General features: G+C 47.2%; 1 protein-coding gene across 2 annotated transcripts in view; it reads right to left on the minus strand.

Moving 5' to 3' along the window:
- The window catches only part of DDX55 (DEAD-box helicase 55), a 22318-nt gene that overhangs the window by 640 nt on the left and 4178 nt on the right, over nt 1-17500 (minus strand). The window contains exons 6-14 of one of the 2 annotated variants that reach the window (XM_070763154.1): nt 17334-17483; nt 15490-15679; nt 9481-9563; nt 9208-9339; nt 6957-7049; nt 5121-5235; nt 3722-3890; nt 2055-2347; nt 176-743 (exon numbers count right to left, since the gene is read on the minus strand). In XM_070763154.1, coding sequence (XP_070619255.1) covers nt 591-743; nt 2055-2347; nt 3722-3890; nt 5121-5235; nt 6957-7049; nt 9208-9339; nt 9481-9563; nt 15490-15679; nt 17334-17483 — 1378 coding nt within the window. In that variant the 3' untranslated portion in view covers nt 176-590. Of the gene's footprint in view, nt 744-2054; nt 2348-3721; nt 3891-5120; nt 5236-6956; nt 7050-9207; nt 9340-9480; nt 9564-15489; nt 15680-17333; nt 17484-17500 lie in introns of both variants that reach the window. The other variant, XM_070763153.1, reaches the window with a different exon arrangement.

Raw genomic sequence — 17500 nt, forward strand, 5'->3', positions numbered from 1 at the left:
GGATGGAGAGAGAAAGAAGGAAGGGAGAGAGAAATAGAGTGAAAGGGAGGAAGAGAGAGAGAGATTTTTTTTGTCCAAACTTTTTTTAGTCCCCACCCACCCACCCCGCTCAATGTGCCCCAGGGTTTCGTAAATGTAAAAAATGTGCCGGGGCTCAAAAAAGGTTGAAAATCACTGGCATATAGAATGCAGCTTAAAATGTATTTTCTCAAAAAGTTAAGAGCGCGGCGAAGTCAAAACTGAGTTTGTGTCCATTTAATTCCCACGCAGGTAAAAATATGTCGCCGGGGCTGTGTTTGGGTAACGTTTTTGCTTGGATTTCACCGCTTTTTAGACCTGCAGGATTTTAACAACGTGTCCAAAGTCGTTTCCTTCCATTGCGAGAGAACAATCCTGAATTAGACAGGTTGATCCTTTCTACAGAGTTGGCTTGGAGGGCCACCAATGATAATAAGAGGAAAGCAATGTGGATAACCCCGATTTTTGCCCCCGAGCAATCCAGAATCAAAATTTAAGGAATTCAGCACTACTTGCCAAACAGTCCGTATTACAACTGAGACAAGAAACGTTTGCGCTCCCAATGCTGTATTTCATCCGTCGGAATCCGAGCCGCTTCCTCCTTTATTACCGCCCAGCAGCGTCTTCTCAAACTCCTTCTCACTGATTTTACCCCTTTTGAGCTTTTTCAAAAGTCGGGTATCGTTCAGTAGCTCCTCCATATCTCCGTTGTCGAGGTCAGAGCCCTAGCGAGAGAGAGAGATATTTTATTATTTTTATTTTATTATTATTATTAATTGGATTTCTATGCCGCCCCCTCTTTGAAGACTCGGGGCGACTCACAACATATAAAAAACAGCAAGTTACAATAAAGTTAATGCAATTATATTAATAATAATAATAATAATAATAATAATTTATTAGATTTGTATGCCGCCCCTCTCTGAAGACTCGGGGCGGCTCACAACAATAATAAAAACAATATTATAGCAAAACAAATCTAATATTAAAACAGAAGCATATAAAACCCTATCATATTTAAAAAGCAAACAACACATACATACCAAACATAAAATATAAAGAGCCTGGGGGAAAGGTGTCTCAGCTCCCCCATGCCTGGCAGTATAGATGGGTCTTGAGTAGTTTACGAAAGACAGGGAGGGTGGGGGCAGTTCTAATCTCCAGGAGGAGTTGACTCCAAAGGGCCGGGGCTGCCACAGAGAAGGCTCTTCCCCTGGGGCCCGCCAAACGACATTGTTTAGTCGACGGGACCCGGAGAAGGCCAATTCTGTGGGACCTTATCGGTCGCTGGGATTCGTGCGGTAGCAGGTGGTTCCGGAGGTACTCTGGTCCAATGCCATGTAAGGCTTTAAAGGTCATAACCAACACTTTGAATTGTGACCAGAAACTTATCAGCAGCCAATGCAAGCCATGTTGTAGAAATGTGGGTGAATCTGGGAAGCCCCACAATGGCTCTCGCGGCCGCATTCTGCACGATCTGAAGTTTCCGAACACTTTTCAAAGTTAGCCCCATGTAGAGAGCATTACAGTAGTCGAACCTCGAAGTGATGAGGGCATGAGTGACTGTGAGCAGTGACTCCCGGTCCAGATAGGGCCGCAACTGGTGCACCAGGTACACATTAGTTTAAAAACAGAAAAGAAGACTCAAAATCCCGTGGGGCCTCTCTAAGAATCTCGTGGGAGAAAACAGGGCCGGAAAAGGCGGGGAGAAGCCTCCGTGGGGCCTCTCTAGGAATCTCCTGGGAGGAAACAGGGCCTCCACCCTCCCTGTGGTTTCCCCAATCGCACACATTATTTGCTTTTACATTGATTCCAATGGGGAAAATTGCTTCTTCTTACAAACGTTTCTCGTTAAGAACCTGTTCACGGAACGAATTAAGTCCGTTAAGTAGAGGGACCACTGTACTATTTACTGAACATCCAAAATATACTATTTAATTCTATGTATAGATGCCATACATGTACACACTATTTTAACTCCCTTGCAAGAAATACAAAAGAGGTGACGGAAAAGACCGCTTCCTGACCCAACTCGCCTCTTCTCTTTTCCGTTTCTCTGTCCGTTTCCGTTTCTTCTCCTTCTTCGCTTTCTGTTTGGACCAAGGTTGATTCCGGGGCGTTTTCCTCCCCGCTCTGCGTAGGGGGCCCCGCTCCTTCCATTGCGCCAACAACTTCTGCCTCTGCTTTTCCCGGTTCTTGTCTTTGAACGCGATCGAATCGGTGTCGATATCCGCGGGGGCGAAACCCGAGAGGTCCTTCCATTTCAGCTCCGGCATCTTTGGCATCTTCAAGAGGGCGAAACCTCGGGCCAGGCTGGCAAAGTCCAGATCTGTGGGAAAAGGGGGGGGACAAGGGGCGGGTGGGTCCCGTGGAACTCAAACCCAAAGCATTTCGGGTGCTGTGATATATACCGAAGCTTGTGGTGGTGGAAAGCTGCCTAGAGAAAGCAGCAGAGGCTACAGGGAAGGGTGGGTGGGTGGGTGGCAAGGGTAAGTGGGCTTCTCCCGGTCACGTGGGTGGGGTTTTGGTTTGGTTCCGAACTCTTGTGGTGTATGTGTTTGTGTATGTGTCTCACTTAGAAAGCCACGCTGTTGAAATGTGACAGGGGGAGAGAATTCTTGCCTACAAGCTCCAATAAAAATGTTCAGGGGTCTTAGCTAGTATTGGGCATGGCAATCTGCCTCTTGCTCAACACACACAAAGGGGGGGGAGAAAGAAAGGGAGGGGAGAAAGGGAAGAAGAGAGAGAAAGGAAGAGAGGGGAAAAAAGGGAGAGGGAGAAAGAAAGGGAGTGGGAGGGAGGGAGAAGAGGGAGAGGGAGAAAAAGGGAGAGGGAGAGAGGGAAAAGAGGGAAAGAAAGAAAGAATGAAGAAAGGAAAGAAAGAAAGAAAGAAAGAACAGGGAGAAGGAGAAACAGGGAGGGAGGGGGAGAACAGGAGGGAGAGGGAAAGGAAAGAAAGAGAAAAAAGGAAGGAAGAAAGAATAGGGAGAGGAAGAAACAGGGAGAGCTGGAGAAAGGGAAGTGAACCCAAGAACAAGGGGCCACAATCTGAGGTTAGTTGGGGGAAAGATCAAAAGCAACGTGAGGAAATATTATTTCACTGAAAGAGTAGTAGATCCTTCGAACAAACTTCCAGCAGACGTGGTTGGTAAATCTACAGTAACTGAATGTAAACATGCCTGGGATAAACATAGATCCATCCTAATACAGGAAATAGTATAAGGGCAGACTAGATGGACCATGAGGTCTTTTTCTGCCGTCAGTCTTCTATGTTTCTATGGGGAAAGAAAGAAAGTAGGAAAGAAAGAATGAAAGAAAGGGAGGGAGAGAAAGGGAGGGAGGAAGAAAGGAAGGGAAAGAGAAGGAGGGAGAAAGAGGGGACAGGGGAAGAAAAGAAGGGGAGGGAGAAAGAAAGGGAGATAGGGAAGAAAAGAGGGAGGAAGAAAAGGAGAAAAAGCGAGGTAGACCATTTTTAAAAGATCCTCAGACATTGTAAGTGAGAAATAACAAGACATGTTTTTCCTAATCAAGAAGCCTGGTTAACAAAAGAGAAGGATTGGCCAAAAACCAACGTGACGTTCCAGAGATTGCAAAGTTATTTAAGAATTGGAAAGACCGAAACCTGGTGGCCCACGTTAAAAAAACCAAAAACCGTCAAAAGCAATAGAAAGAAACGGACCGTATTCTAAACAAACCCGCTCACCTTTTATGCGGAAGATGAGGTTGCATTCGTGTTTGGCGTAGGCTTGGACGCAAGAGACAAATGCCTTCATCCCCTTTTCGTACATCGCGCGGTCGGCCAGGCTCAGCGACTTCAGCTTCGGGAGGACATCCGTGACGCTCCTCTGCGGTTCCATTTCCTCCATGGGGCACTAATCGTGAAGACGGCACGTTTTTCATCTTTTATTATTGTATTTTTTTTAAAAAAAGATTATTTCTCTTTTTGGGGGCATTCCTCCCATTTCATTTTGCCTGAAAGGTGACTTTGGGCCAAATCACGAATCCCAGCGACCGGTTAGGTCCCACAGAGTGGGCCTTCTCCGGGTCCCGTCAACAAAACAATGTCGTTTGGCAGGGCCCAGGGGAAGAAGCCTTCTCTGTGGCGGCCCCGGCCCTCTGGAACCAGCTCCCCCCGGAGATTAGAATAGCCCCCACCCTCCTCGCCTTTCGTAAGCTCCTTAAAACCCACCTCTGCCGTCAGGCATGGGGGAATTGAGATACTCTTTCCCCCCAGGCCTTTACAATTTATGCATGGTATGTTTGTGTTTTACAATAAGGGTTTTTAGTTGTTTTAGTATTGGATTTACATGCTGTTTTTTATTACTGTTGTTAGCTGCCCTGAGTCTACGGAGAGGGGCGGCATACAAATCCAATAAATGAATGAATGAATGAATGAATGATTGAATGAATGAATGAATAAAGAAAGAAAGGAATGAATGAATGAATAGAATGAATGAATGAATAGAATGAATGAATGAATAAATAAATACTAGTTGTGAGGCAAAAAAAGAGGAAATATTATATTTGCTTGTATGCTAAAGGAACAAAGGTGGGATAAAAATCGAATAAATAAAATTTCTCTTTTGTTATTACTGTATTCCTATGGGACTACGAACAGGGCTCGTTTTAACCTCTTTAAGGGAAAAAAAACCTATTTATTTATTATTTATTTATTTATTAGATTTGTATGCCGCCCCTTTCCATAGACTCGGGGCGGCTCACAACACAATAAAGACAGTTTATAACAAATCTAATAATTTACAAAAGAAAATATTTCATTTGACAGAAACAATACCAATACTAAAGGGCACCCACAATAGATAATAACTCATTCCTTAATTTCCAGGATTCAGGTTTTTCCAAACCCCAAGCCGACACTTTAAAAAAATATTTTTTTAAAAAAAAATCTAAAAAAATAAATAAAAGTTTAAGAATTTTAAAAATGTTTTAAATTTTTTTTAAAAAAAATAATATTAAAAATCTAAAAAAACAATAAATAAAAGTTTAAGAATTTTAAAAGTTAAAAAAAATGTTTTTAAAAAATAATTAAAAATTTTTAAAAAAATTTTAAATTAAAATACAAGACCGAGACCCCCTCTCACCTTTTGGTTAATGGCTAGGAAACTGACATAAGCCTCTTCCATAGGAAGTAAGAAGACGAGCGCGCTGCCCAGGTGGCCAATGCGGGCGGTCCGGCCACAGCGATGCACGAAGGCGCTGCAGAAAAACGGGAGGGGAAGGAGAGAAAACACGCCATTGGGCAAGGAGCAGCTTTCGAACGACTCGCACGCCGCTTAAACTGGGAATCCCCGTCAAAATGGCTGCCCAACCTTGGCCACTTTTAAGACTCTGTGGACTTCAACTCCCAGAATTCCCCAGCCAGCTGAGCTTTGGGAGTTGAAGTCCACAAGTACCGTATTTTTCGGAGTATAAGACGCATCTCCCATACACACACAAAAAAGAGGGTGGAAATTTATTTATTTGAGTTATTTAATTGATTTTATAGACCGCCTTCTTCGGCATGGACTCAGGGCGGTGTGCATCAGTAAAAACAGAATAATAAAAGGCAGTTGCAAAAATACAAATATGAAAAGCAATTTAAAACCCCAATGTAACCATTCGTACATCATGCATTCATAGCTATAGGACGGAGCAGATTATAACGCTCAATGTTGTATGAAAGGTCAGTGCATCTTATACACCGAATACAGCCATTGTTTTGCCTCGTGAAGCCCTGTCCCTTTGTCCCATTTTTGGCAAAAAATGGTCCAATTTTTCGCAAAAAAAGGGGTGGGCAGAGAGTCCGGAAAGCCTGCAGACAGCTCCTAGGCTCTGGAGGAAGGCAAAAACATCCCTATTTGTTGTGGTTAGCTCTGGCCCAGCCCCTGCCCCAATGACTGTGGATGAGGGGGAGACATCCACATGCTGCAGGCCTGTTTTGCCCCCGGTGGAATCTGATGATGAAGGCTCCTCTGACCAAGAAGACATGAGTGACAGGGAGGAGGAGAGTGTGGCAGACAGCTCAGAAGGAGATCAATTCTCTAGCTCCTCCTTGGATTCAGAACAAGAGTTAACGATACAGCCACGCATGCGGAGAGCGATGCATAGGCAGCAACAACTGAGAGATTATTATCAAAGAAAATGAGGCCACCTGTGGTTGGGTGGGGCTGTGGTCATGAGTGAGGCTGCTATAAATAGCAGCCTGTGGGTTTGGCCGTTGTGGAGGATTATCTGATCGTTGTGTTTCGTGACTGCTTTACTGACTTTGACCTTTTGTGTGCTGATTTTTCCCCGCTTTGAAACTAAACCAGAGCAAAGTGTGTTTCACTTTGTGAAAGAAGAAGGACTGTGAATTGCCTCACAGCTGCAAGCTAAGTATCACAGGACTCATAAGGGACTTGTACCAATTACCAGTTTGTTTGGAGACGAGGGCTCTTTGCTATACCAAAAGAGGGCTTAGTTTAAGTGACTTTTCATTATAAAAAACATTGTTATGAATTTTCAAACGTGTGGGTGTCTGAAATTTGTACCTGTGAATTTTCGGGAGGAGTCTACCAGAGAGCCTGACAGAACACTATTTTTGTGAAAAAAGTGGGTAAAAAATAATCATTTTTGCCTTCCCCCAGAAGCCGTATGCAGACTTCCCAAACCCTTTGCCCACCCCATTTTTTTTAAGAAAAACAGGTGAAAAATTGACCCATTCTTGCAGACAACAAAGGGTTTTGGGAGGCCAGGGAGTAGAAAAAACCTTTTATCTTACTTACCACTTTGAAATTTCAGTGCGTCTTATACTCCGAAAAATACAGTTAAGTCTTAAAAGTGGACAAGGTTGGAGACCCCGGCATTGAGCAGCAAGATAGTCCTGCTGTCCTTTTTTGGGGGGGGGGGGGACCTTTTGCCCCAGCCTGCTTTCAAAGAGGGGGAAGAAAGGGACTTACCTTGCGCTGCTTGGTGGGTCGTACTGCAAAACCCAGTTCACCTCTGGGATATCTATGCCGCGGGCCATCACATCGGTACACACCAGGATGCCGCTGGGAAATTGTGACGGTAGACAAGGCGTTGAAAGGGGAAAGATTTCACATTAAAACAGACCGTAATTGTCATTCGATTTCATTCATCCCATTACTACATGATTAACTCGCTCAAGGTTAGGTGTATCTAATGCACCTTCCTCATTGTTTTGACCTTGAGTTGGACTGGGCTGAGTGAGTAAGTAGATGCTTGGAACAAACTTCCAGCAGACGTGGTTGGTAAATCCACAGTCGCTGAATTTAAACATGCTTGGGATAAACATAGATCCATTGTAAGATAGAATACAGGAAATAGTATAAGGGCAGACTAGATGGACCATGAGGTCTTTTTCTGCCGTCAGTCTTCTATGTTTCTATGTTCCTAAAACAGTAACACAGGTCTACAAAAAAATATGTTTTGTAATCATCGCAGTTGATCTTGTAGTTTTCTGAATCATTTTTTTTGTTCTGATTTTAAAAATGTATATTGTTTTTCCATAGCAGGTATAGTTTCCACGGAGCAGTATCATTATTATAAGGTATAAGAAATATGAATAGAACAGAATTTTATTGGCCAAGTGTGATTGGACACACAAGGAATTTGTCTTGAAATTTGTCACAAGGAATTTACTGGCGACATTAAGAAAACAGTAACCTACATATCAGAAATAACGTAACAAAAATGTTCTATATCAGAAACTTTATGTGATAAAGTGAAAGGAGCCGCCTCAAAGTTGCAAGGCAGCTTTCTTGTCTAAGATGGGACTAGAACTCACCATTCTGCTGCACGAATCCCAGCGACCAGTTAGGTCCCACAGAGTGGATCTTCTCCGGGTCCCGTCAACTAAGCAATGTCGCCTGGCGGGACCCAGAGGAAGAGCCTTCTCTGTGGCGGCCCCAGCCCTCTGGAACCAACTCCCCCCAGAGATTAGAATTGCCCCCACCCTCCTTGCCTTTCGTAAACAACTTAAAACCCACCTCTGCCGTCAGGCATGGGGGAATTGAGATCCTCTTTCCCCCTAGGCCTTTACAATTCTATGCATGGTATGTATGTATGTATGTTTGGTTTTTATATTAATGGATTTTTAATCATTTCTAATACCAAATTACTATTGTACACTGTTTTATTGTCGCTGTTAGCCGCCCCGAGTCTTTGGAGAGGGGCGGCATACAAATCCAATAAATAAATAAATAATCTCCTGGTGACTGGTCCAAAACCACATGGTTAGCTTTCATGTCTAAGGCAGAACTAGAATTCACTGTCTCCTGGTGATTGGCCCAAAGTCACCCAGCCTGCTTTCATGCCTCAATCAATCAATACATACATACATACATACATACATATTTATTTATTTATTTATTTATTTATTTATTTATTTATTTATTTATTTATTTATTTATTAGATTTGTATGCCGCCCCTCTCCGAGTACTCGGGGCAGCTCACAGCAGAGAAAAAACAAATCATAAATAATCCGAGTAAGTTTAAAACATTTAAGATTTAAAAGAACCCCATATACTAACAGACACACTCACAAGCATACCATACACAATTTAAAACATGCCCAGGGGGAGATGCCTCAATTCCCCCATGCCTGACGGCAAAGGTGGGTTTTAAGGAGTTTACGGAAGGCAGGAAGAGTAGGGGCAGTTCTAATCTCCGGGGGGAGTTGGTTCCAGAGAGCCGGTGCCACCACAGAGAAGGCTCTTCCCCTGGGGCCCGCCAACCGACACTGTTTAGTTGACGGGACCCGGAGAAGGCCCACTCTGTGGGACCTAATCGGTCGCTGGGATTCGTGCGGCAGGAGGCGGTCTCGGAGGTATTCTGGTCCAATGCCATGAAGGGCTTTAAAGGTCATAACCAACACTTTGAATTGTGACTGGAAATTGATCAGCAGCCAATGCAGACTGCGGAGTGTTGGAGTAACATGGGCATACCTAGCGAAGCCCATGATTGCTCTCGCAGCTGCATTCTGCACGATCTGAAGTTTCCGAACACTTTTCAAAGGTCGCCCCATGTAGAGAGCATTGCAGTAGTCGAACCTCAAGGTGATGAGGGCATGAGTGACTGTGAGCAGTGAGTCCTGGTCCAAATAGGGCCGCAACTGGTGCACCAGGAGAACCTGGGCAAACGCCCCCCTCGCCACAGCTGAGAGATGGTTTTCTAATATGTTTCTCTACCTTGGAAGTTTCCGGAACTCTGTAAAGATCCTGTTCCTTTTGTGCTTCATTTTTCCGTGGATGCACAAGATTTTCACATTCTTAATCAAAGATTCCAAGGCCTTCCCGTAATATTCCACGCAAGCACAGGTACTAAAATTGAAACCAAAAGGCTAGGGTTTTTTTTTAAAACAACAACACATTTTTAATTCTATGTAGCCTTTAATCCACAATTGGGGCAACGGCAAGAATTACACGTGGTAAGCCTTCGCCCTCGTGTCCGTTTCACCCTACCTGAAAAAGACAAGGTGCTTTTCCGGTTTGTGCTGACGAAGGAAGTGAAGCAGCTGGTTAAATTTTTCGTCGGCCTTGCAGATCTAAAAAATAGAGAAACATAGAAGACTGACGGCAGAAAAAGACCTCCTGGTCTGTGTTTTATCTTAGGATGGATCTATGTTTCTCCCAGGCATGTTTACATTGTTTATTTATTTATTTATTTATTATTTAGATTTGTATGCCGCCCCTCTCCGCAGACTCAGGGCGGCTCACAACAGAATAAAACAATTTATAACAAATCCAAATATAATTTAAGATATTTAAAAAAACCGGTTTGATTTTTAAAACCCCATTTACTAAACAAACATACAGTGGTACCTCAAGATACGAACCCCTCGTCTTACGAACAACCCGAGATACGAACCCGGGGTTCAGAAAAATTTTGCCTCTTCTTACGAACTTTTTTCGTGTTACGAACGGCAAATCCGAACTTCCGGGTTCGGCGTTCGGGAGGCTGCCTGAGAAGCCCCGCAGCCCGGCTGTCACATTTTAAAAAGCCGGGGGCTTCCCAGCTTGCCCTCCCGGACGCCAAACCGGAAGTTCGTTTGGCGTTCGGCTTGGAGAGGCTGCTGGGAAGCCACCCGGCTTTTTAAAAATGTGACAGCCGGGCTGCGGGGCTTCTCGGCGGCAGCGTTCAGGAGGCCGCTTTGGGTTTTTGGCTGGGAGGGAGGACAGGAGGTCCGACGCTGGGGGAGGGAGTCAGGAAGGTCCTCTTGCTCCCCCCCTCAGCGAAAAACACAAAGACGGTCTGCCATCGCATGACAGGCAGGGCGGAGCAGCGTGGAGCAAAGGGAGTCTGAAACCGCCAGCAGCTTCAGTTTCCCATTGCTCCGCGGGCGGCGGCAGACCGCCTTTGTATTTTTGGCTGGGGGGGGAAAGCAGGAGGCGCAGGATCAGGCCGGCGGCGGGCACGGGAGAGGCAGCAGGTCTGCATCCTGGGCGGGTGGGCGGGCCACAGGCGAGGAGGCGCGACCGAGCGGGCCGGCTCAGGCTCTGGCTAGGACGGGGTGGGCAGCGGCTGGGCGCGGCAGCGAGGGTGCGTCTGACTCGGGGCTTGCGGCGCCTGACGCAGCGGGGAACAACAGCGTGGGAGACAGGAGAGGACCAGGCAACCGGAGCAGCGTTGCCGCTGCTCCCGGCTTGGCTTCCCTGGCCGCCTTGGCTTCCCTGGCCGCCTGGCGCTGCGATCTTCCAATCTTCCCTTGGCGATCTTCTGATCTTCCCTGGCTTCCCTGGCCGCCTGGTGCTGCGATCAGAAGATCGCAGCACCAGGCGGCCAGGGAAGTGGCCAGGGAAGCGGCCAGGGAAGCCAAGGGAACATCGGAAGATCGCAGCGCCAGGCGGCCAGGGAAGCCAAGGGAAGATCGCCAAGGAAAATGCCCAGCCCAGCCCCCCCCCCCCAGGCGTTTTCCTGGAAGGAATGCCATCCACCACCGAGCTTTTCGTAATCTGTTTAAATTTCCTTCACTCCCCCCCCCAACATTCCCCGCCTTGGCTCGCTTGACCTGGCAGAGGACATGACATTCACCGCCTCCCGTGCCTCCTTTGGCTTTGCGATTGGACGCGCCTCCCGCCGCTCTGCCCAATCGCAAAGCCAAAGCAGGCACGGGAGGCGGTGAATGTCATGTCCTCTGGCCAGTCAAGCGAGGCAAGGCGGGGAATGTTGGGGGGGGGAGTGAAGGAAATTTAAAGAGATTACGAAAAGCTCGGTGGTGGTGATTGCACTCCTTTTAGAAAAACGCCTCCACGGGGGCTGGGCTGCGCATTTTCCTGGAAGGAATGCCATCCACCACACGAGCTTTTCGTAATCTGTTTAAATTTCCTTCACTCCCCCCCCAACATTCCCCGCCTTCCCTCGCTTGACTGGCCAGAGGACATGACATTCACCGCCTCCCGTGCCTGCTTTGGCTTTGCGATTGGCAGAGCGGCGGGAGGCGCGTCCCAATCGCAAAGCCAAAGGAGGCACGGGAGGCGGTGAATGTCATGTCCTCTGGCCAGTCAAGCGAGGCAATGCGGGGGAATGTTGGGGGGGGAGTGAAGGAAATTTAAACAGATTACGAAAAGCTCGGTGGTGGATGGCATTCCTTCCAGGAAAATGCGCAGCCCAGCCCCCGTGACTGGCCAGAGGACATGACATTCACCGCCCTCCCGTGCCTCCTTTGGCTTTGCGATTGGGCAGAGCGGCGGGAGGCGCGTCCATAGGCTTGGTCGGGTCGCCGCAGCACCCTCCCTTCGCCAACCCTTTGGCGGTCACCGGTGGGCTTAGGGTGCCTCGGCACCGACTTCGCTGCCCCTTCCCCGAGCCCAGCCCAGTGACATTCGCTTTCCTCCCGCCCGCAGCCGAGACTGATCGTGGGCTCCTTCGCAACCTCGGAGAGCTTCCAGGGCATGAAAGCTCACGAAAACCAGGAAGCTCTCCGAGGTTGCGAAGGAGCCCACGATCAGTCGGCTGCGGGTGGGAGGAAGGCGAATCCTCCGTGGGCTCCGTTACATCTTCAGCTGCCAGCCAGGCCATGCTGGCGGCAGCGGAACAATCGCCTTCCTCCCGCCCGCAGCCGACTGACCGTGGGCTCCTTCCCGAGCTCCCTTCCTGAGCCTCCCGTTTTCTCTCCCCCCCCTCGCCCCTTCGCCTCCCTGTGTTCCTAGGAGAAGTGCTGGGGATTGAGGCAAGACAGACCTTCTGCTCCTCACCAGCACTTCTCCTAGGAACACAGGGGGGCGAAGGGGCGAGGGGGCGGAGAGAAAACGGGAAGCTCAGCATTCCGTCAGCCGCAGCGCTGGCTGTCAACTTTTCTTTTTAAAACTGGGCAGGAGCTCACTTGCCTCCCCAGTGCTAAAAAGAAAAGTTGACAGCCAGCGCTGCGACTGACGGAATGCTGAGCCTCCCGTTCTCCCCCCCCCCCACCTTGCCCCTTCTGGTTTCGGCGTTCGGGAGACCGCTGGGTTCCCAGCTGTCTCCGAACGCCAAACACCAAAGCCGAACTTCCCGTTCGGCTTCAGGAGACAGCTGGGAAGCGGCGCGGCTCTTTTAAAAGATGACAGCCGGCCTGGGGGGCTTCCCAGCACCCCCGAACCCTGTGCTGGGAAGCCCCCCAGGCCGGCTGTCACCTTTTAAAACAGCCGCGCCGCTTCTCAGCAGTTGCGGAAAGCCGTTTTTTTGCGGGGGTTTTTTTGGTTGCACGGATTAATTGACTTTACATTGTTTCCTATGGGAAACAATGTTTCGTCTTACGAACCTTTCGTCTTACGAACCTCCCCCCGGCACCAATTAAGTTCGTATCTTAAGGTACCACTGTACATACAAACATACCATGCATAAATTGTATATGCCCGGGGGAGATGCCTCAGTTACTGTGGATTGACCAACTACGTCTGCTGGAAGTTTGTTCCAAGCATCTACGACGCTTTCAGGAAAATAATATTTTCTTATGTTGCTTCTGATCAACTAACTTCAGGTTGTGCCTCCTTGTTCTTGTGTTCACTTTCCTATTAAAAACACTTCCCTCCTGAACCTTATTTAACCCTCTAACATATTTAAACGTTTCGATCGTGTCCCCCCTTTCCCTTCTGTCCTCCAGACTATACAGATGGAGTTCATTATTTATTTATTTATTTATTTATTTATTTATTTATTCATTCATTCATTCATTCATTCATTCACTCATTTATTAGATTTGTATGCCGCCCCTCTCCGTAAACTCGGGGCGGCTCACAACAATAACAAAGACAATGTAAGAACAAATCTAATACAGTAATACCTCATGATACGAACTTAATTGGTGCAAGGAGGAGGTTCGTAAGATGAAAGGTTCGTAAGACGAAACATTGTTTCCCATAGGAAACAATGTAACGTCAATTAATCCGTGCAACCAAAAAAAAACCCCCGCAAAAAAACGCTGCCGCCCGGCTGTCACCTTTTAAAACAGCGGGGGGGGGGGGGGGCTTCCCAGCAGCCTCCTGAATCCGAACCCCAAACCCGAACTTCTGGGTTCGGCGTTGGGAGGCTGCTGAGAAGCCCCCCCGGCTGTTTTAAAAGGTGACAGCCAGGCGGCGGGGCTTCTCAGCGAAAGTTCGGGTTTGGGAGGCTGCTTTGAGGAGGCGGGGAAGCCTCTTGCAGCAGCTGCCACAGCCGCCGGATTCCCCGCCGCCCCGCCCGCCGCCCTAACCCTAGATCGCTCTTGCTGACCTGCTGCCTCGCGGGGAAGCCGGGCAAGAGCGATCTTCTGCTGGCCATGGGTGAGCGGCGGGGAGTCGCCCATGGCCGGCAGAAGATCGCTCTTGCCCGGCTTCACCGCGAGGCATCAGATCAGCAAGAGCGATCTTCTGCCGGCCATGGGTGACTCCCCGCCGCTCGCATTGGGGTGGGGGGGCTGTCAGGACACCCCCCACCCCAGCACTTTGCATCCCGCCGGCTAAGAGCAATCGGGCAGCAGCTTCTGCCGGACACGGGCAATGAGCGGGACAGAGAAGCAGGGAGAATCAGGAGGCTCCTTTGGCGGCTGGAGGCTGCCTGGCTTTGTGTTTTTGGCTGGGGGAGGAGGCAGTAGGACCTTCCTAACTCCTTCCCCCCCAGCCAAAACCCCAAAGCCTGTTTGCTGCCACACGATTTAGCCAGGACAGGAGCGAAGTGATGTGGAGGAATGGGGAGCTGAAACCGGGTGGTTTCAGCTTTCCATCCCTTCACGTCACTTCGCCGCTAAATCGTGTGGCAGCAAACATGCCTGGGAAGTCCTGCCCCATCATCCCAGAATGCCGGCATCTTTTTGCCTGGGAGGGAAAGTGAAATGCCGCTCGTAGCAGCTGCTAGAGCCGCCGGCATTTCACTTTCCCTCCCAGGCAAAAAGGCCGGCATTCTGGGATGATGGGGCCGGACTTCCCAGGCGGAAGGCGTGCCCCTCTCCCCGGCATCTTTTTGCCTGGGAGGGAAGGTAAAATGCTGGCGGCTCTAGCAGCTGCTACGAGAGGCATTTCACAGCCGGGCTGGGGGGCTTCCCAGCAACCTCCCGAACCCTGAACTTCCGGGTTCGGAATTGGGGGGGGGGGGGTGCTGGAAAGCCCCCCAGCCCGGCTGCGACCTTTTAAAACAGCCGCGCCGCTTCCCAGCTGTCTCCTGAAGCCGAACGCCAAACCCGAACTTCCGCGTTCGGCTTCGGGAGACAGCTGGGAAGCGGCGCGGCTGTTTTAAAAGGTGACAGCCGGGCTGGGGGGCTTCCCAGCAACCTCCCGAACTAAACCCGGGGTTCAGAAAAATTTTGCCTCTTCTTACGAACTTTGTTCGAGTTACGAACCGGCATTCGGGAGGCTTCTGGGAAGCCCCGCCTCCCGGCTGTCACAGCCACGTGGCTTCCCAGCAGTCTCCGAACGCCGGTTCGTAACTCGAAAAAAGTTCGTAAGAAGAGGCAAAATTTTTCTGAACCCCGGGTTCGTATCACGAGTTGTTCGTAACACGAGGGGTTCGTATCTTGAGGTACCACTGTAATTTAAAAAACACTAAAAAACCCTTTATTAAAAGGAAGCATACACACAAACATACCATGTATAAACTGTCCCATGAGATCTTAAAAGGGAAATGAACCCACATGTTACCTGCATTCTTTCCTGATAAATGTTATGCTTAAGGTAACAAGAGCAATTTAGTGGATGAGAAATTCGGAGAAAAAGAGGTAGGGCACCGTCATTTATCTCTCCTCAATAGATCTACTTTATAAATCAGGATTCGGGATCTTATTTATTTGTTGGTTCATTAAATTTCTTTTCCACCCGTCTCACCATGGGGCTACTACTCCTAAGACAGTATGCAACAATTTTAAAAAGGCATGAAAATAGGGCCAACGGAAAAGAATAGATCAGTAAAACAAACTGCAAAATGAAGTAGAACACAACAAGAATAAAGGCAGTCCTCAACTTACAACAGTTGCATTTAGTGACCGTCTGAAGTGACAGTAAAAGATGGAATAGACCTCTCACCATGTAATAGTTCTGGAGCCGAGTGGGCGTCTTCTGGGTGTTACTGGCTGCCATTCCTTTCTCCTTCACCGAGATGCGGACGGGGTTTCGGAGTCCTGCCCTCACTAAATTCTCCACCTCCTGAGTTTGAGTTGCAGAGAAGAGACCCGTTCGTCTCTGCTTGGGCAGAAAATCCAGGATAGTATTCAAACTGCAGGCAAATAACAACAAAATGGGGGGTCAGAAGCATTTTCTGTTAATAGGTTCCTATTATCATCAATGGTGGACCTGCAACAAAGTTAGGACATATTGGAAAATGATAGAAAAAATGATAAAAGAGACTACATTACAAGAGATAGAAAAATCCCCAGAATTTTATCTTTTAGGCATAGCTAAGTAGAAATATAAAAAAGATCTTTTTTATTTAGTTTTAAAAGCAGCCAGGATAGTTTATGCACAAAATTGGAAAGGGGAAAATGTTCCCAAAAAAGAAGATGTAGTTAAAATAATTTTGGACTGTGCAGAGATGGATATGATGACAAGAAGGCTGAATGATCAAGAAGAATCCGAATTTTATATTATTTGGAATAAAGTTTATAAATGGATAGACAAAAATAAAAATAAAAATTAAGGTTATGAGAAATGCATGAATATTAGATATTAGAATTTTTTTTGCTGTTTTTTTAAATTAACTTAATCTTATGTTTAGTAGAATGTGTAAACAATATTCTTCTTTTCATCTAGATTAACATGTTGACTTAATGATTTAAGAATTTATTCTTTTTTCTGTATGAAAAATTGACTTCAAGAAGAGAGGGGTAATTGCAACCCCCATTATGTGTTTAAATGTTTGTGTGTCTGTATGTTTTTTTAATGAAAAATTAATAAAGTATATTTTTTAAAAAGAAGCGTTTTCTGTTAGCAAAAGGCTAAACCAGATCCCTAGACTCTTTCACCTTTTCTCAGCCTGCAGAAGCTGTTCTTACAAAAATTAAAATACTCCTGAACCTATTATTGAGACATAAAGTTCCAAAAATATATAACCTTCACACACACACACCATCCCAGGGAACACAATCCCAAAAAAATCAAGCCCATGACAATTCATCAACAGTTGCAAAATACACTACTCAAAAAAATAAAGGGAACACTCAAAGAACCCATCCTAGATATGAATGAATGAAATATCCTCATTGAATACTTTTATTCTGTACAAAGTTGAATGTGCTGACAACATGTGACATTGTCAATCAATGTTGCTTCCTAAGTGGACAGTTTGATTTCACAGAAGTTTGATTTACTTGGAGTTATATTGTATTGTATTTATTAGATTTGTATGCTGCCTCTCTCCGAAGACTCGGGGCGGCTAACAACAATATAAAAAGACAATGTAAACAAATCTAATATTAAAACAATCTAAAAAACCCCAATTTAAAGAACCACTCATACATACAAGCATACCATGTATAAATTCTATAAGCCTAGGGGGGAGGGAAATTTCAGGTCCCCCATGCCTGACGACAGAGGTGGGTTTTGAGGAGCTTGCGAAAGGCAAGGAGGGTGGGGGCAACTCTGATATCCGGGGGGAGCTGGTTCCAGAGGGCCGGGGCCACCACAGAGAAGGCTCTTCTCCTGGGTCCCGCCAAACGACATTGCTTAGTCGACGGGACCCGGAGAAGGCCAACTCTGTGGGACCTAACCGGTCGCTGGGATTCGTGCGTGTGTTGTCTAAGTGTTCCCTTTAATTTTTTTTTGAGCAGTACATACATAGTTCTTGGAAGTCGGAACAAGCAACTTCAAGCAAGGAAAATTAAATCCGTCGATCCGGTTTGTAATAATGAACATCAACAAAACCCAGGATTTACCTTGCTTCGAACCCCATGTCCAGTAGCCGATCGGCTTCATCCAAGACCAAAATATCCAGAGATTTTACAGCCTTGGCCAAATCCAGTCCTTCTGATTTTCTCCTGAACATGTCCTCCAAACGGCCTGGGGTGGCCACCAGGATGTTTCCGCTGTTCGGGACAGGGAA

Source organism: Erythrolamprus reginae, chromosome 10 (assembly GCF_031021105.1).
Source record: "Erythrolamprus reginae isolate rEryReg1 chromosome 10, rEryReg1.hap1, whole genome shotgun sequence".
Lineage (NCBI taxonomy): Eukaryota > Metazoa > Chordata > Lepidosauria > Squamata > Dipsadidae > Erythrolamprus > Erythrolamprus reginae.